This window comes from Streptopelia decaocto, assembly GCF_964273445.1.
Source record: "Streptopelia decaocto genome assembly, chromosome: 5".
Classification (NCBI taxonomy): Eukaryota; Metazoa; Chordata; class Aves; order Columbiformes; family Columbidae; genus Streptopelia; species Streptopelia decaocto.
In genome coordinates, this window is record NC_138659.1 from 21,374,151 (window position 1) to 21,391,096 (window position 16,946).

General features: G+C 34.4%; 1 protein-coding gene across 5 annotated transcripts in view; it reads left to right on the forward strand.

Annotated features, from left to right (window-relative positions):
• COL11A1 (collagen type XI alpha 1 chain) overlaps positions 1-16,946 on the forward strand; it is a 148,088-nt gene that overhangs the window by 16,114 nt on the left and 115,028 nt on the right. For all 5 annotated transcript variants that reach the window (XM_082053671.1, XM_082053672.1, XM_082053673.1 and 2 more), the window contains exons 2-4: positions 1,515-1,682; positions 6,017-6,230; positions 8,498-8,660. In XM_082053671.1, coding sequence (XP_081909797.1) covers positions 1,515-1,682; positions 6,017-6,230; positions 8,498-8,660 — 545 coding nt within the window. The remainder of the gene's footprint in view (positions 1-1,514; positions 1,683-6,016; positions 6,231-8,497; positions 8,661-16,946) is intronic.

Here is a 16,946-nt window from a genome sequence, read left to right on the forward strand (position 1 = left end):
TGATAACAAGATCTGATGGAAAAAGCAAATGAAGTTGCATGATGTGAAAAAAAATCGAAGCTCACCCTCATTTTCTTGTTAATATATTTTTAAGAAAGAAGAAGTTGTGTGCATTCTAGGCTGACTGAGAATACATCAGATTTTGTTTTTAAATAATATATTTTTGGTGTTATTCAAAGATAGGTTTAACCATAAAGTTGAGTTCTTCATATTTGGCAATGCCAGGAAATGAATGAGATGAGCTAGTCAAACTTTGCTCATAGCTGTTATTGACAGTGAATACACTGAAGTGACTTCTGAGATAAAAAACATCTGACAAAAAATAGTAACACTGCCTAGAACTGTACAAATAATAAGAAAAAGACACAGAGATGTTTCCCTCAGTGACTAACTAGAATATCACTTTGCCTATGTTTTTACACTCTTTCACTGGTTGTTTGCAAATAGTTGTTCAGATAGTTGAATATTTACACACAATGAATTTTTTGCCTTAAGGTGATATTAGTTGACACAAATAAGGAATAATAACAGAGAATAAATGAGCTACAGTTAATGCCACAGTGCAGTTCAAAGACATAAAGTCCCAGTGAAAAAATGGTCTGTTGAAATTCTGTTTCCACTCAAAAAAATAAATTAGTGAAGTTACGATCTGCGGGGAGTATGAAAATGAACACTTTATTTTTTTCTAAGAGAAAAGATACGCAGTAGGCAACAAACTATGTTCTCTCACTGCTTCTCTTGAAGTGCTTGTCCATTCAGTCCTTGGCCTTTTTGATATGGTGAACTTGTATAGATTAAGGCTTTGCTGTTGACTTTATATATATATAAAATTCTGTATCAATATCAGTGCAGTAGCAGCTCTGGATTTCAACTTTAAATTGTTAGACACTGAGCATAAATGCAAACTGATTGTACTTGGTCTCTATAAAGTGCAAAATAAATCCATTTGAATTTTAACTTGGAAATAATGTAAGACTGATTCAGTCCATTCACTCCTTGCAGGTAAATGTACATTTTTCTTTCTCTGTCTGGATGAGAAAAAATATTAACTTCTTCCCTATCACTTTGTATCTGTAGTCAGAATACATTTTAATGTTAGCAACTGATGACTTTCTGATAGCAGATTATTATTAGCTGAATGCTTCTGGAACATTTGTGCAAACTTTTAAAATCAGTTCCACTTCTTTGAATTAACTCATTAAAAGAATGTGTCGTAATTTCAATCATGAAGATTCTCTGCATTTGGGAAAGAGTGATTTTCTGTGTATAGTCAGGTAGTTTCAGAATCTGATCGTAACAATTGCATTGGATGGAACGAACTCTTATATATTTAAAATTAATAATTCTGTTAAGATGATATTCTGGTGTAGGACTAATCTGCAGTAAATCAAAACAGGATTCAGCTACTGCTATGATTACACATATGCTTTTGCAATGAAATTAATATCCTTTTTAGAGGCTGCGTACTGTACAAATGCAAGATGAGTAATTATTTTTTTTTTTTTCTTTGTCAGCTGAACCCGTTGATGTGCTAAAAGCATTAGAATTTCACAATTCACCAGAAGGAGTATCAAGAACAGCAGGATTTTGCACAAATAGGAGGGATTCTAAAGGATCGGATGTCGCCTACAGGGTTTCAAAAGCTGCACAATTAAGTGCCCCAACGAAGCAGCTGTACCCAGGTAAGACTGTCAGAAAACTATTGCTGTAAAGCACAGCATGTCTTTCCTCGTCAGTACCAGAAAACATTTCTGTTCTCCCTAGAGGTGGGCCTGCATATGAATGACAGGACGTGCTCTTTATCCACTGAATGAATCAGCTTTTATTGGTTTCTGTTATAAAGCTCTTCATCAAATTCTGTGTCACTGGCAGAATTTGCCTGTAAGTCATATTACCTGTTCTTTCATGCTGCTATCTGATGGAAAGCTTATTTGGTGGCTTTCGCAAGTTTCTTCCAGTTTCAGTAGTCCGTTTAAATGCAGTGCTTCCTGGAGTAATGCAGCAGTGGGAGAAAGGAGTTGTGGTTGGCCATTGCAAAATCATTCCCAGAAGTGCCATCTGGTAAGAATTACCTAAAAGTATCTGGCTATTTTGCACACTAAGTAAGGCTAGTTGTGGATAGCAGGTAATGTGATTCCATCTTATCTCAAATTTCTCTAAAATGAAATCATTGCATTTTGGAAAAGTTTCTTTGGATGTTAAGGAGAGACTTTCATTCCATTATTTTGCTGTCACTTGTCACTTGATGCGAACCGTTGAGGAAAATAGTAAGAGTGTTAAAAACCAAAATCATGGAACGTTTTAAGTTTTTTGCTTTGATACATCATGCAGAGTTTGAATGAGTGTCTCTAAACATGCAGATTAGACGTTGGCAAAGAAAAAAGTTATTTTTTTCTCTTTCAAAGTACCAATCATATAGATATAATCCAAGATCTATAGAAGGGGGAAACACACAGTATTTTGTAGTAAAATGCATTTCAAGAGCAACACAGGAAACAGCTATACACAGTTCAAGCATAACTTAGATGTTCACTTAACTCATCAGTTTAATTTTTTTATTCATGGATAAAATAAAAGCAAAATTCACTACAGATATAATATTAGTTTTATTTTTATGGCACAGTTCTTCAGATTTTAGCATATCCTCTCAACTAAGTTGCATATAGATAACAGAGCTATCCAGCTGAAAATATCGTTCACTGAATCACATATTACAGTCTACGATGTCTTGCTGATATTAATGTGACTATTTGTATAATCCATTACTACTTCAACTAAGTAAGGTTAGCAGAATATGGGCTGCTCTTTCTTTAGAAAATGAAAAAAAAAATCCATTTTATTGAGAAACTGCACAAGTTGTACAATATAATAAGTTGACACCTTCATATTCTGAGTTTTACAATGTGTGTCATTGAAGCCAAGTGGTCCAACAAAAAACCTTAAATGAGCATTCAAATACAACTAGACATAAGATTAAACTAACTTGGAATACCTGATATTTTTTGAAGTTTAGAACAGTACGAGCACCTTCTGCTAAATCAAAGCTTGAGAGTCTAGAACTGGAAGTCTGAGAGCTTAGGTTGACTTGCACTTATTCATGAATCAAATTGTAGCATGAAGAGAGGATCTGGCAGCTGCAGTAATAACTATTTATATGATTCTTCAATGCCAGAACAAGTAACTGCCTCATGTTGTTGGCTGACATCTAAATTTCGGTAGCCTTTGACTGCCTTAATTTAGGTACTCTTCTTATTAATGCTTTCAGTTTCTGCTTTACAATTGGAATGAGTTTGCTTGGTTTTACCAATCTGTTGCAACACTTCTGTGTGCAGGAAACAAATAAAAAGCATTGCTCGCAGTATAAGAAGAAACCACCACAAAACTTTGCTTAATACAGGAAAATGTCACGTTATCCTCTACTTCATTAAAGAACCTAGAAATAGGTTTTTGGAGGTGATTATGGTAATTACTTCCATTTGAATCTTGCAGAATAGGCACCCTCTCCCCACCACAAGAAATCATTCTTTTTCAGAGATTATTCTTAAAGATACTTGAGGGATCATGTCCCCTTTTCTTAGTGTTCTATAGTAGTGGAATTACTACAGAAGATATCCAAGATAAAACTGAGTTGTGAAACATCATTTTAGCTAAACACGAGTTGAAATGCATCCTGTGCTTGCTTTCATCTAACTCTTATGACTCATTGGGAAATAGATGAATCTCTTAGCTACTGTAGCTCAAAGGGACCTATGAGTGGCAAAAGCTGGGGTCATCAATATATCTATCCTTTAAAAAATGGATCTAATAATATTTACCAGCTTCTCAGAATATCATCGGCATTGATTTCACTGACTGAAAAGCATTATATAATTGTAAAGGTAACTGCTTAGATTTTTGTTGTCCTATTCATTTATATGCTCTTAGTTATCTTTACAAAAGCATATAGGAATGACAGGAATGGCAACCCAGAAATATACAAAGATTTTTCTAGTGATTTTCCTTCCAATTGTTATTTTTAGTTATTGTTCAAACAGAACCACATCAATAAACAAGAAATTTAAAAGTGGTTGAGAAGATTTTGGTAACTATTCCAGATGTGTGTACTAGAACTATATGTACCCGCAATACATAAAGTTTTACCTGTTAGAATGTCATTCATTTTTTTGACTTTGAGTCAAAACTCTGTTTGGAAGAAATTTACTTATAATTACATGGTGTAAGTGTAAGATAAAAGATTTGGGAATATTGTGCCATAGCAGTGACAACAGGAAACTACAGAAGTGAGGCACATGACTCATTTTCAGTCACCTTTCTTAGAAAGCTCATAGTTTGTTTTTTTTCCTAGGATGTTGTCTGTTTAAAGAGCACATGCTGGGACTATGTGAATTAGAGTCACCTGCCTTAAACATTTTCAACATATCTTCCAGATTAACAAGGCAGACAGGGCAAGTGTTCAGTGCTTTTAGAATAATTTATTTGGGCTCTGTTGACAGTCATCTTTTCCCTTTCTTTTTGTTTTTTTGGTCATTTTTTTACTCTGACGTTAAAAGGTATAACTTTCAGTTTAATTTGTGACCTCGCAGCTTTGCTTTGTCATTAAAAAGCTTAACCAAAGGCTTACCAGAGTAAATTAAAAGCTTCCTATTTATTGAGCTTTGATCCCTTCAAAATAAGAAATCAAAACAAGCCCACAAGTGGACTAGATTACTACAGTCTTTTGACAATCTACAAAAAAAAAAGTTTAAAAAATGGTGGAAAGCACATAAAACAACATGACAGCAGACAATATAATAAGTGTGAGAGAAGGGATTTTCTGGTTTAGAAGGCTAGTATGTAATTTAAAAAATGAATAAGATTTAATGCATTTTGTTTTCATGTTGTAACTAAACAGTCAATGGCATCAGTAGCTTGTCTTCATGGAAGACTGTAGAATCCTGGAAGGGTTTTCCCATAAGACCTGTCTTGGAAACAATTTTATATTTTCTCCATTGGAAGAAGCAATTCCTAAGTCAGCTTTTGATGTTGAAGTCTTACATACTTTTCTTCATTACAAAAATCTAACATATTATTTTATTAAAATTGATTGTATTATATTATTAAAATATTTAAGAACATTATACCCACTGTCATGCACACAAAGTTGCAGGCATATTCATTGCCAGCATTACAATCAGATTCTAATCTCTCTATTTCTTGTATCTCAAATTGCAGCTGAAGCCACGTGGATCCAATGTATATTCTGAATTTTATAATCTCAGTATTACACTTCATTTGTTATAAAGCCTAATAGACTTTCACGTCAAGTGAAAGGCAGATTTACTGACAGATTCAACAGGAACAGTACTGAGTGCAGACCTCAGTCCTTCCTTTGTAAACAAGCTGTATCGACTTTTAATTTTGTTTAATTTTAGTTGTAAATGTTTAAAAAAATGATATAAAATGTCTACTTCAAAGAGAAAGTATCAGGGAGTAAATGAAAATTAAATGTTTTTTGATTTTGCCTAAGGCTTCTATTAAGTAGAACTAGTTCTGTATTTTCAATGGTATGTATGATATTATTCTAGAAAGACTCCAGTATTTATTGTGAGAAACTAAAACAAATGGTTAGCAAGGGAGATGAAGTGCCTGGGAACATATTTGCTATAATATGTATACTTATTTCGTTGAGTGAAATTGCAGTGCACGCTTTTAAATTAGAAGATTGCAAAAAAGAAGATGGATAGAAAAAAGTAATGAATGTGAAAGTATCATTGTTCTTGCATATATTGTATTATTACATACATTCACAATAGACTAACAAGTCGTGTTTTTATGAACCATTAAGAGATATCTTTCAGAAAGAAAAAAAAAGATTAAAAATGTTCGAAGTGTAATTTTTTTATGTATTCATTTTGGAGAATTAAAAGACCCAACAGTTTGCATGAGGTATCCTCTGTGCTTATGGAATAATGTAAACCTTTAAAGAATGGTTTCATCTTTTCTGAATTTGTTACTGTATCTATCACTTTGTTTACAGGTGGTGATTTTCCAGAAGATTTTTCAGTATTAATGACAGTAAAACCTAAAAAGGGTATCCAGTCCTTCCTTCTGTCTATCTACAATGAGCAAGGCATTCAGCAAGTAGGTGTTGAAGTTGGTAGATCCCCCGTCTTCCTGTTTGAAGACCAGAATGGAAAACCTGCCCCAGAAGACTACCCTCTTTTCAGAACAGTCAACATTGCTGATGGCAAGTAAGTGTAAAATATTAAGATTAAAAGTAATACCACAGACCACTCTATAGGTGATTATAGTATCTACAAAGTGTTATCTTACATATTTAAATAAATCAGTAACACAATTTCCAGCTAGTTGGACTGCTGTGGTACAAAATCTGAGAACCTTTGCAGCAGAATTCAGTTCCACCTTCAAATGGTGTATACAGCTACAAATAAAGCGGAACCACCTTTCTTATTTGCCATTTCTATAAATCAAGAATGAAGAAATACTCATAGAAGTTAAACCCACCAAAACTAAACCTCTGAAGATTCTTCCTGTGCAATAGAAACTGTTTTCAAAGAGACTCAAGGAACAGTCTCTCTAGAAGGGCTGTCTTTTCCACTTGAAGGTGATAGGTAGAGTGAAGACAAGCTGACAAGACAGCATAGACTTTCTCCTATCCTGAATGAAAACAGCAGATAAAATAAGATGGTTTGAGATGTCTATACGTAAGGAAATCAGGGAAGAATAAGCTGGACATTTCATCTGAAGTGCTGCACTCCTGGAATGTCATTCTAGTGCTTACAAATGGACTTTCATTCTTTCAAAGGCTTTTCATTTGTTGTGTTGCAGTCCAGGAAGAGCAGCCACAGTCTTCAGAGATACATAGAATGAAATGTTATTAAAACAAAAGAAAACAAATCAGTAGAGAAGGAAGGGCAAAAATTCAACTATAATGAAATATGTTTATAAATAAATAAAGAATAAAGAAAAAGTAATTGTCTTCTAGCCCCTGTATAACCAGATAATAGAATTATACCATGAAACTAAAACCTGACGTGTTTGCCTAGAAGAAGGTGTGATAAAACAAGGCAGCAAACTTTTTTTTCATTGACTTCCTCTAAATAATAAAGCTTTGACATGGATTTCAGAATTTCACCCAAACAGCTGAGAAGCTGCTAAAAATTAAGAAATCAAGATTAACTTGTTTTGGTAGAGTTTCCTGCAGTGAGACTACACAACTTCTAAATCAACTGGAGTCAATCATATTCCCAGTGAGCTATGTTTTCATGGATTCAGCTTCTACATACTTTCAAAAAATAGACCAACAATTTTCTTCTGACTCAGCTATTTGATGAAGGATCTTATGACAACAATCTTCATCTCTAAATGACATATATTTAAAAAGTGTAAACAGTGTAATGTGCCTGAGGATGCATGGGCAGTTTGCTTTTATAATGATAACGTTTAACCGCGTTCCAGAGAAAACATGGAATTAAAGTTCTGGCTCAGTGATACTGTTTAGCAGTCAGATTCCATTAGCTTCGAGGTGTTCCTTTTCATATGCAGAAGATCTTCGTAACAACGATCTAAGCTGTCTCTCTTATTTAGACAACCTTAGTGCCACAAGTGCCAACTAAAATAATTTGATTCCAGCCTTCCTCATAATAGTTACTAATATGACATACTTTGACACTTTTTGCCCTGGTCTGTCAAAGATTCTGTGATGTTTTGCTCCATGCCAGATTACAGAGTGGCCTGCTCTTGCCCTTAGACATTTAAGTTGTCATAGCAGAGAGGCTCACTAAACTAATGTGGTCGGTCATGATAATAAAGTCTCATAAAGACCATACTATAATTGGGCAAATTGTACAAAACTTTGTTCTCAAATGTCTTTAAAATCATTTGTCAGTATTCTGAATCACTTTGTTCACTTTTTGGTGAATATTTAGGTAGGCAAAGCTATTGTTGCAGGAATATTGGCAGCATTTATAAGTGTTTATATCTGGAAAAGCATCTGTGTTGGAACTGTTGTACATATTTGAAGAATCTCTATAGCTATGGGACACATCCAAATAAGCAAAAGAACATGGTAAAATTTTGATGATTGATTAAATATATTTGCACAAGTAAATTGGAAACCAAATACATTCATGAAAATAAAATCCACTGTCAGATCATTCAATCTAATAAAATGTAAACAGTCCACTCACTTCTAATTTGAGCTTTATAATGTTCTCTGGGTAAAGTGTCTGAGAAGATCAGCTTGAGCTTCATCTTTTATAGGATATTCACAATGAGCTATAGATCAGATTCCTTTGTACTAAGGGACAGAAGATACATAGTGGATAAACAAAACGTATGCATTTGTGTACATATGAGAGAAGGAAATAAATGGAGACATTTAAAATTTTATTGGTGACTGGACTGGTGCACAATCTATCTTGCTAGGAACACAATGACCTAGTTTTAAAAACATAAATTACAGTAAAATTACATTTGTGTTTGTTTGTTTTAATAGGTGGCATCGAGTAGCTATTAGTGTGGAGAAAAAAAGTGTTACGATGATTGTTGACTGTAACAAAAAAACTACAAAACCACTTGAAAGAAGTGACAGAACAGTTGTGGACACCAATGGCATCACTGTCTTTGGAACCAGGATTCTGGATGAAGAAGTTTTTGAGGTAAAAATCAATACTGAACAAATAGAATTGAGTGATTTGCATTGAGTGAAGTGCTTAATACAAATCTGAGTGATTTTTTTTTAGGGTAAAAGCTGATACAATGTATTGTTAGTATAGGCTGAAATAAAATAGAATTAAAACAGGGAAATGTCTCTGCTGTTGGAAGATGTGATGCATTTTTCTGTCCTTTAGATTATATTGTATCTGGAAGGGGCTTGCTTTTTTTGTCTTTCTGCCTAATATAGAGATACCCGAGATATTTAGGAGAATTAATCTGGGAAAGTTGAGTAGTATGATACTGAATCATTTTATTTCTGCCTTTCTTAAACGTTTATAGATATTTGTGCATGCTAACAGTATTTGAGAGAGGGAGAGAAGGATCTGGAAAGTCTTCTGTGTAATACGAATCCATCATATTGTTTATCCCACTTATTACTCTTTCCAGTAACTGGAACATATTTTGGCAATAAGGACATATATGTTTCCATCATTTACTGGCCAAGAAGTACATATAGGAAGGGTAAAATGCCTCTAAGGAAGTATGTGGCTGCCAATCATGAGGCCTTTCTAGGTAGAATCCTTATGTCAATGATTATTTTTGCAGGCTAATAATGAAGCTTCTCTAAATCTACACGATTGAGTTTCTTTTATAATATTGTTATACAACAATCAAGACCATCAAATTTAAATTAAAACTGAAAAACAAGAAAATACAGATCCGTAGTTAACTCACTTCATATACAGAACATCTGTGCTCCATAAGTGTCCAGAGTTGTAATCCTAGATTTAAGCAGCTTGAGAAGCTGCATGGTATCAAGAGAGGAAAACCAAATTTTGAGTGTAACACTGTGGCATTGTTATCTTTCATTTCCATGGACCTGATGAAATGGGGACATTTCTGAGATGATGTAATGGGCCAGCCAGTATGATACATTTGTTATTCACAGCCTGTAGTCCTGCAGTTACCTGTAGTCCCCGATACAGTTTGTACATCTGAGGGACATTATTTTCCCTTTGAAGATGAATTCCACAAATGCCTTATCTAGAGTGGGAAAAGGATTTTTGGTCTCCACATGGGATAATTAATTACTTTCATTTGTATTTTTTTCTTAAGTCAGAAACCAAGTCCCATAATATGTGTATTTGGCAATAAATTGTCAAAATATGTGCAGTGTCAATATACATAAGACTAAAAAATTCAGCAAAAAACCCCAATAAAAGTAGATAAACTGATATTTTGTTAGTGTTTTAAAAGTCATTTTAGATTCTAATAGAAACTAAGGTAACAGGCCCTGGCTTATTCTTGCAAAGTTTGTAAGCGTTTAAACAGATGTCAAGGAGAGAAGTGCACAGTAACTAAGCATTGGTGTTTGGTTTGGTTTACTCAGTGCAATTGCTAAATGAAACACCTGACTGAAGTTTCAGAATTGCTGAAATGATTGTACATAGCAGTTTGAAAATAACTACAGTGGTTGATGATATGTGCATAAAGGGAGATATTTATTTTAATCATTTGCATTAAGTAACAATGAGTAAAATGGAAGCATGCTAGGGGTCTTTAATCTCTGAAGTTAACTACTACTATGATGTTATATCTGTCCTCTATATTTTAAGTAGTTTTAAATTTCAAATTCTGCAAAAAATTTTTTGTTAAAGAGCGGTTAACACCATTCCCTTGGGAATACAGAAGGAGCGTAGGATATCTAAGGGGCAAATAAAATGACAGTTCTGAAAATTTCCAGCTATGCCATTCTTCCATCACAAAGGTTATTAGCCACTCAGAAAGAAAGATTAAACTTTGAGTCATGACAAAGAGTAACTATTTTAAGGGAAAATAATTCCTACTCTAGACATTCCTCCTCAGTGATAGTTTCCTCCATCTCTACCTTTGCAGTTGGTTATACAATTGCCTCCACTCTTTCAAGCCCTATAGATGAATAACAGCTGCAAAGTGATGTGGTGGGATGCAATGATTTTTTTGATTAGCAACTCTTGGAAGAGTCAGTAAGGTTGGCTGAAGACATACTTAGAAAATTGAAATTGGTAGATTAATTGAAGAAACTCAAAAAATAACCCTACATTTTTCTTGAAGTCAAGCATGGACATGAGGAAATAACTAACAGAATTTGCTGGAATGACTTAAAAAAATACTTTTATCTGCGGGATTTTGTCATGTGTTGAAGAATTAAAAAGGAAGCTGGTAATCCTCTGTCAAATTTTTACTGAAATCTCCTACATTGATGTGACAAGTCATTACCTCAATTCCAGCTGAGACTCACTGAGAACAAAAAGAAATTACTTCTTCAGTCATATTGCTCTAACATATTTGCATGGAACACTCATTTAGAATCCTAGGAGCAAATATGGCTCCTATGAGGAATATTGCACACTTTTTTAAAACAGTGTTACATCACAGTGGATTAAATATTCTTTGCTTCTAATAGTATCATTTAAAATTAGTACTATAACAAAATTTAATGAAATTAAATTCTTGGCAATTTCCTTGTATTTTTTTTTTCTATTCCTAATGTTAACTTCTGTTTTCTGGCCAGTTATCCGACCTTTGCTGGTTTAACATGGATGCTTTGATATAACTTTCCTATGCTGATGATCAATAATTTCTCAGTAAGTAACCATGCTGAGTGTACAGAGATCAGGTAGATCACCACTGAAAGAAGGAAAGGGCTGACTGGTGTCCTAAGAGCATGAAAAATGACTTACCTAATTTGCTGTTTTTGTATATTCAACAAACATAATACTCCTTGGTGAGTTTACCCACTGGTGCTAACACTAAGAGGCATATTTTAGGAATGTTCTCAGAAAGATCTTCTGGTTTAGCTTTACAAGCAGGATAAAAATAATCTGAAGTATTTTCCAAATGCTGGGGGAGGTTACGTGTTTCCTATGAGGAAATTCTAATTTGGAGTTGCCTGCTATTCATTCCTGAATTTAAGTGCTAATCTGAGATTTTATTACATTGTGCTCAATTAATATGGAAATCAAAATAATATCACATACAATATCTTGAATACAAGCAAGCAGTAAGTATCAGGTGCATACAAATGCTTGAGAAGCAAATTATAAGTTTTGAATGTGTCTTAAAATAATAAAATAATGCTATCTAGAAACTGTGTAATTACTAACTGCCGAATTATGAGACCTTCACTTACTCTGGTAAGCACTTGCTCATGGAAGTGGATCTATTGACAAATGTGAGACTAATTTATAAATGCTTATTTATGAAAGACTGACACAGTATAACCCAAGCTCTTACATGTGTCATTTGAAATTAATCTCTTCTGTTTTTCAAATACATAGCGCAACAAGGGCTGGTTTGTAAGTGCTTACTGCAAACAAGAGAATTCCTAAAATAGCATACTTTTTTTTTTTCTTTTGTAAAGGTAAAAAATAGTCAGATGCTGGTACATGGCACCTAGTAAAAGAATTTTGAATTGTATCCATTCAAATATGTTTGTAGCATAAATATTTGATAAATAGCAGGGATCTTTTTATTCTTTGCCAGCTTTAAGGATTTGTCACTCCTCATTTAGTACTGTTGGTGTGAACAATACAATAGTTTTTTATAAGTATTTTATAATAAGTTAATAACTAGCAGACTCTTTATGCAGTTATTTCCCTATAGACCCTTTTTTCCTCCCAAACTCCCCACATGTCAGACCAATACAAAAATTATTTTTTAGGCACTGTGCTGTAAATGAGTATAACAAGACATAATCTGATGTCTACAAGTCTGATTTAAAGCCAATGAAAGCTTTAACTGCACACAGTTTATGAGATTAAATCCTTGCAGAAATCCATGTTAATAAAGGGTTTAGATTTTGATACTATGCATTAACTCATTTTCATGAAAAACAAGTATTTGTACACTTATGTACAATATAGCTTTCCTTTAAATAACCTGAAAGAGCAGTTGAAGATAGAGTGATAGTACCTTGACAGCAATATGATTTAACCTACAGATCACTTCAGCTGAGTAACCATCCTTCACACATCTGTGAGCATGGGAGATCTGAGAGCGCAAGTGCAGCACGGCTGTTCGTTGGTGCGCACACTCCCTGAAGAGGCAGCAGTAACAGGATGGGTAGAGCTTTTACTGGCTGACCACAATTGCTGTATGGCTTAAGTAGAAGCTAGGCCAAAGTAAAGCTCCCCCAAAGGCAGGTAGTGTGAATGATGTGTCATCAGTACCCTCTGTTTCACGCTGTCCTGTTGAGCTGCACTACTTGCTAGTGTGGACATAGCCAAAATTATTCCGGTTATATGTCACCTTCAGTAATGGCTAGTGACCCACTAAATGTTTTCTGTCAGTCAGACTAAAAAGTAATGTTTAACATAAATGGGACAGAAACAAAAAAATGCAATAGGTTCCAGGCAAGTATATTCAGAACCAGCTTTCTAGCTATCAACACCAGAGTGGCCAATTTCCAGCACAAGGAGGGAAAAAAAAAAAAAAAAAAAGAAAAAAAAATAAATAAAAGCAAAGCAAACAGAGTCATCTAATAAAAAAGCAGCTTTTTTTTTTTTTTTTTTTTACAAAAGCTTCCTGTTTAGATAGTTGGGTTTTTTTTGGTGGGTGGTTTTTTTTTGTTTATTTTGATTTTGTTTTTAATTTGTATGAAAGAATGGTGATTTGGTATTTGCTATTTTTTATAGTATTTCCAAACTTATGCTTGATGAACAAAAGTAAATAATTCTGTTTTCCTTCTTTCCTTTCCATATTTTTGAAAGCAGAAAGGAGGGAGTAAAAGAAAGCAAAGGTCTGGTAATTTGTTCGAGTTCAACTTCATTTTCAAGGAATGTTCCCAAGAAACAAAGGAATGATCACTTAACTAAACTGTCTGTAATTACATTTAAAATTAACAGCCTGGACTCAAAAATGCTGCCTGTTACATCATCTCCAGCAAATTTTACAGACAGGATTTATTATCACCTCATTTAATATTATGTGTAATATGTTTAAGTTTTAAAAAACGTCTGTAAATGAGGTTTCATAAATGACAATGTAACAGATTTGCAGATCTTTTATCAAGAAAATAGGATATCCTTGGTCACGTGTGTGTGTGTGCGCACATCTGGGTTATGTACATGTGCTGTATACACAGGCCTTGTAACAACATCTAATCTCTCAGCCAAGATTTGCAGTAGACTTTGGTATGTGAACAGCTATTTTCTGAAGGTTAAAAATGATAATTGGTATATCAACCTATTTCTTAACCAAGCTGAATATATAGTCCTATAACCATGGAGTTTCAAAGAATCAAGAAGACATTGATTTCTGTGGAAACTTTGACCTGTACAGAATTGAATTCTGCTTTCACAATTTATTGCTTTTACAGTGCTTCAGTCTGGCAGGCTCTAAATATCTTTCTCTAGCTATATTATGCAATGGGCCTGGGTTATGGAATATTATATTAAAGGCCCCTGGAATTCTTCAATCCCTCAGATCGTTGCAGGAAGAATAAATGAATTCTGCAGCAGGTTTTTCTATATTCTATAGTAACAATATCCAGGCTGTCTAGACTTCTCTTCTTTGGAGTTTATAGTTGTACTGTCACATAACTAATTAGAGAAAGTTAGCACATATAGGCGGGTTAGGGTTTCTGCTGATTTACTGAAGAAAAGTCCACTCTGTAATTCTTAGGCTTCAGCCGTCATATGGAAATGGAAGATATTGATGTTGTTCTCCTGAGTTGATACAGTCTCTAGCACTAGTTTTGTTATGCTTTTATCACCAATGAGGTGGCCATCTTTCAAAATCTATTTATTCTTATAAGCACAGAAATAGTACTCATTTTATCCAGAACATTAATCAGAAGGATGATATTTTGCTGGTTCTAACCCTCCCACTCTAGTTGTGGAAAGTCTTTCTAAACATCTAATATATAAATTAGACATTTAAGTAATTGCTGCATAATTTTTCATTAGGTTTTTTTTGGTTGGTTGGTTGGGTTTTGGTGGGGTTTTTTGTTTGTTTGTTTGTTTTATTTGGTTGGGGTTTTTTTTGTTTGTTTGTTTGTTTTGGTCAGGCTGGAAAAAGAACGATAAGCTTTCTCCTAATGAAATCATTATAGAAAATCTATTATTATTATTTTACAATAGGAAACTACAACATGAATTCTCAACTCTGGTCCAGTCATGTTGTTATGTAGCATCCTAATTGTGCAACTAGAAAGATTACTTGGATTTGTTTGTTTAGATGTTTTGGATAATTTGTGAAGTTTTCTTCTGTGGAAAGGGTCCTTCAGAGCTTCTCAAGTAATTCTTACCTGCTAGTCCCTGGAGACAGGTCACTTTCACCTGGCAGGGTTATTGTTTTATTAAGATCCTTTTGAAAGAGACATCCCAAAAATCTGTCGTTACAACTGAACTGTTAGAGGTTCTTGTAGAACTGGGGAGCTAGACCATAACATTTTAACTACAGGAAAAAAACAATTACTTCAGCACTGATTCCTTCATGTAGTGCCCTTACAACCTTGTAAGGATTCATACTTTTGCCTTTTTGACAATGCTGGCAGGTGATAGTAGAAATGTCTTTTATCAGTGATAGAAACTTCTAGCTCATGAATAGACTATAAATGGACTATTTTATGGTTGTACTTTTATAGTACATCATATTTAGAAAGCATTAGTAAGATTGCATAGTTAAAAGTAAAAGATAATGTTTCAAGAAGAGAGATAGTACTTAAGACTTTTTATGAAGTCACAATTAAGAGAATAAGCAACTATTAACATTTATTGCTTATAATGATAAAATAATTCCTTTCCGTCTCAGACCCTCAATGATCTACATCATTGAAAAAATCTGACACTATATCTAACCAAAGATTTTCCTTATTCCAATTTCTGCTGTGTAAACTAAGAAAAGCTCCAAAAAGGTGGAATCAGATATAGCGATTACTACCATGAGGCTGACTAAAGCAATAATTACATCAAGAGAAAGTCAGTAACATCGGAAAGAGGACTTGGTAGGCTACTGCTTTCCTGCAAATTTCGTCTTCATTTCCTTTTCTTGTTAGTCAATGCTTTTTTTCAGTATTGCAAACTGGCGGTATTTTCAGTGCAGATACCCCACTTTGTGCATTACTACTTCATGAGGTGTGTTTTTCAACAGATCCTGGAAGGGTACATCCACATAAACTTTCTTATTCTAGAATGTCACTGTGGGATGTCTGTGAGATTCACAGAGGAATTTTCAATGACTGAGCTCATCACACGCTTCTCATTCTTTGCTGGACTGTTCCTGACTGTAGAACAGTTGGTGGGAGGGAATGCCTGTGCTGCTGTTCCAGTAGGTGGGCATTCAACTCATCTGAGCATATTCTCCTTGTAGCTATGCAGCCTGGTTCTCCACATGTGCTGTGGTATGCCACAAAGAAGTAAATGTTGCCTCACACCTAATTAACTCATTTTAATAGTCTTGGAGGATTCTGCAAAGTAGCTTATGTTGTAGAGTGCCTTTTAGGACAATGCTACAGAAGTAATCTTTCTGTACCATGTTTTCATGCTAGGCATAACTGGTGAGCAAGATATTTTATGATTCTCAGGCAGCTTTTTTCATATAAGCATGAGGCTGATTCAAAAGCTGCTGATTTTAATTATGAGCACATTCCCAAAATAGAGAGGAATTAGAACATTCATGGACTATTTTTATTCTTTATTGCGCTGAACACTCAGCTATGCATTGACTTTGTGAGTTATGTGTTGTCTTTGACAACAACTTAGTTTCTATTCAATAAAGTATTTATGATGCAAACTAAATATTAAGACTCCAAAATGATCCTTTTTACTTAAAAACAGTACTTGTATGCTTAATGTTAGGTATGCTTGAATACCTCCGAGCTCTCAGCTTTCTCATCCCTAATAATGTTAAATATCTGATAAACACTTTTTAAAAGACATTGTATTTAGTATTATCCAAGATAAAAAAGATTGTTGTAAGGCAGCAGACTTTTCTTAAGGGCTAAATAGGCTTTTTGCAGTTTGGGGGGCAAGTTAAGCGTGAATATCACTACAAGTAACAAGATGAAAAAGTGACTGTGCCCAGAGAGTTGGTAGATGCCCCATCCCTGGAGACATTCAAGGCCAGGCTGGCCAGGCCTCTGAGCAACCTGATCTGGGTGAAGATGTCCCTGCTCATGGCAGGGGGGTTGGACTATGAATAGATGACCTCTGAAGGTCCCTTCCAACCCAAACTATGTTATGATTCTATGATCTGTCTGATACCTCACCACAAGCTCTCTGCTTCTGCGTTTTACTGTCATTTAA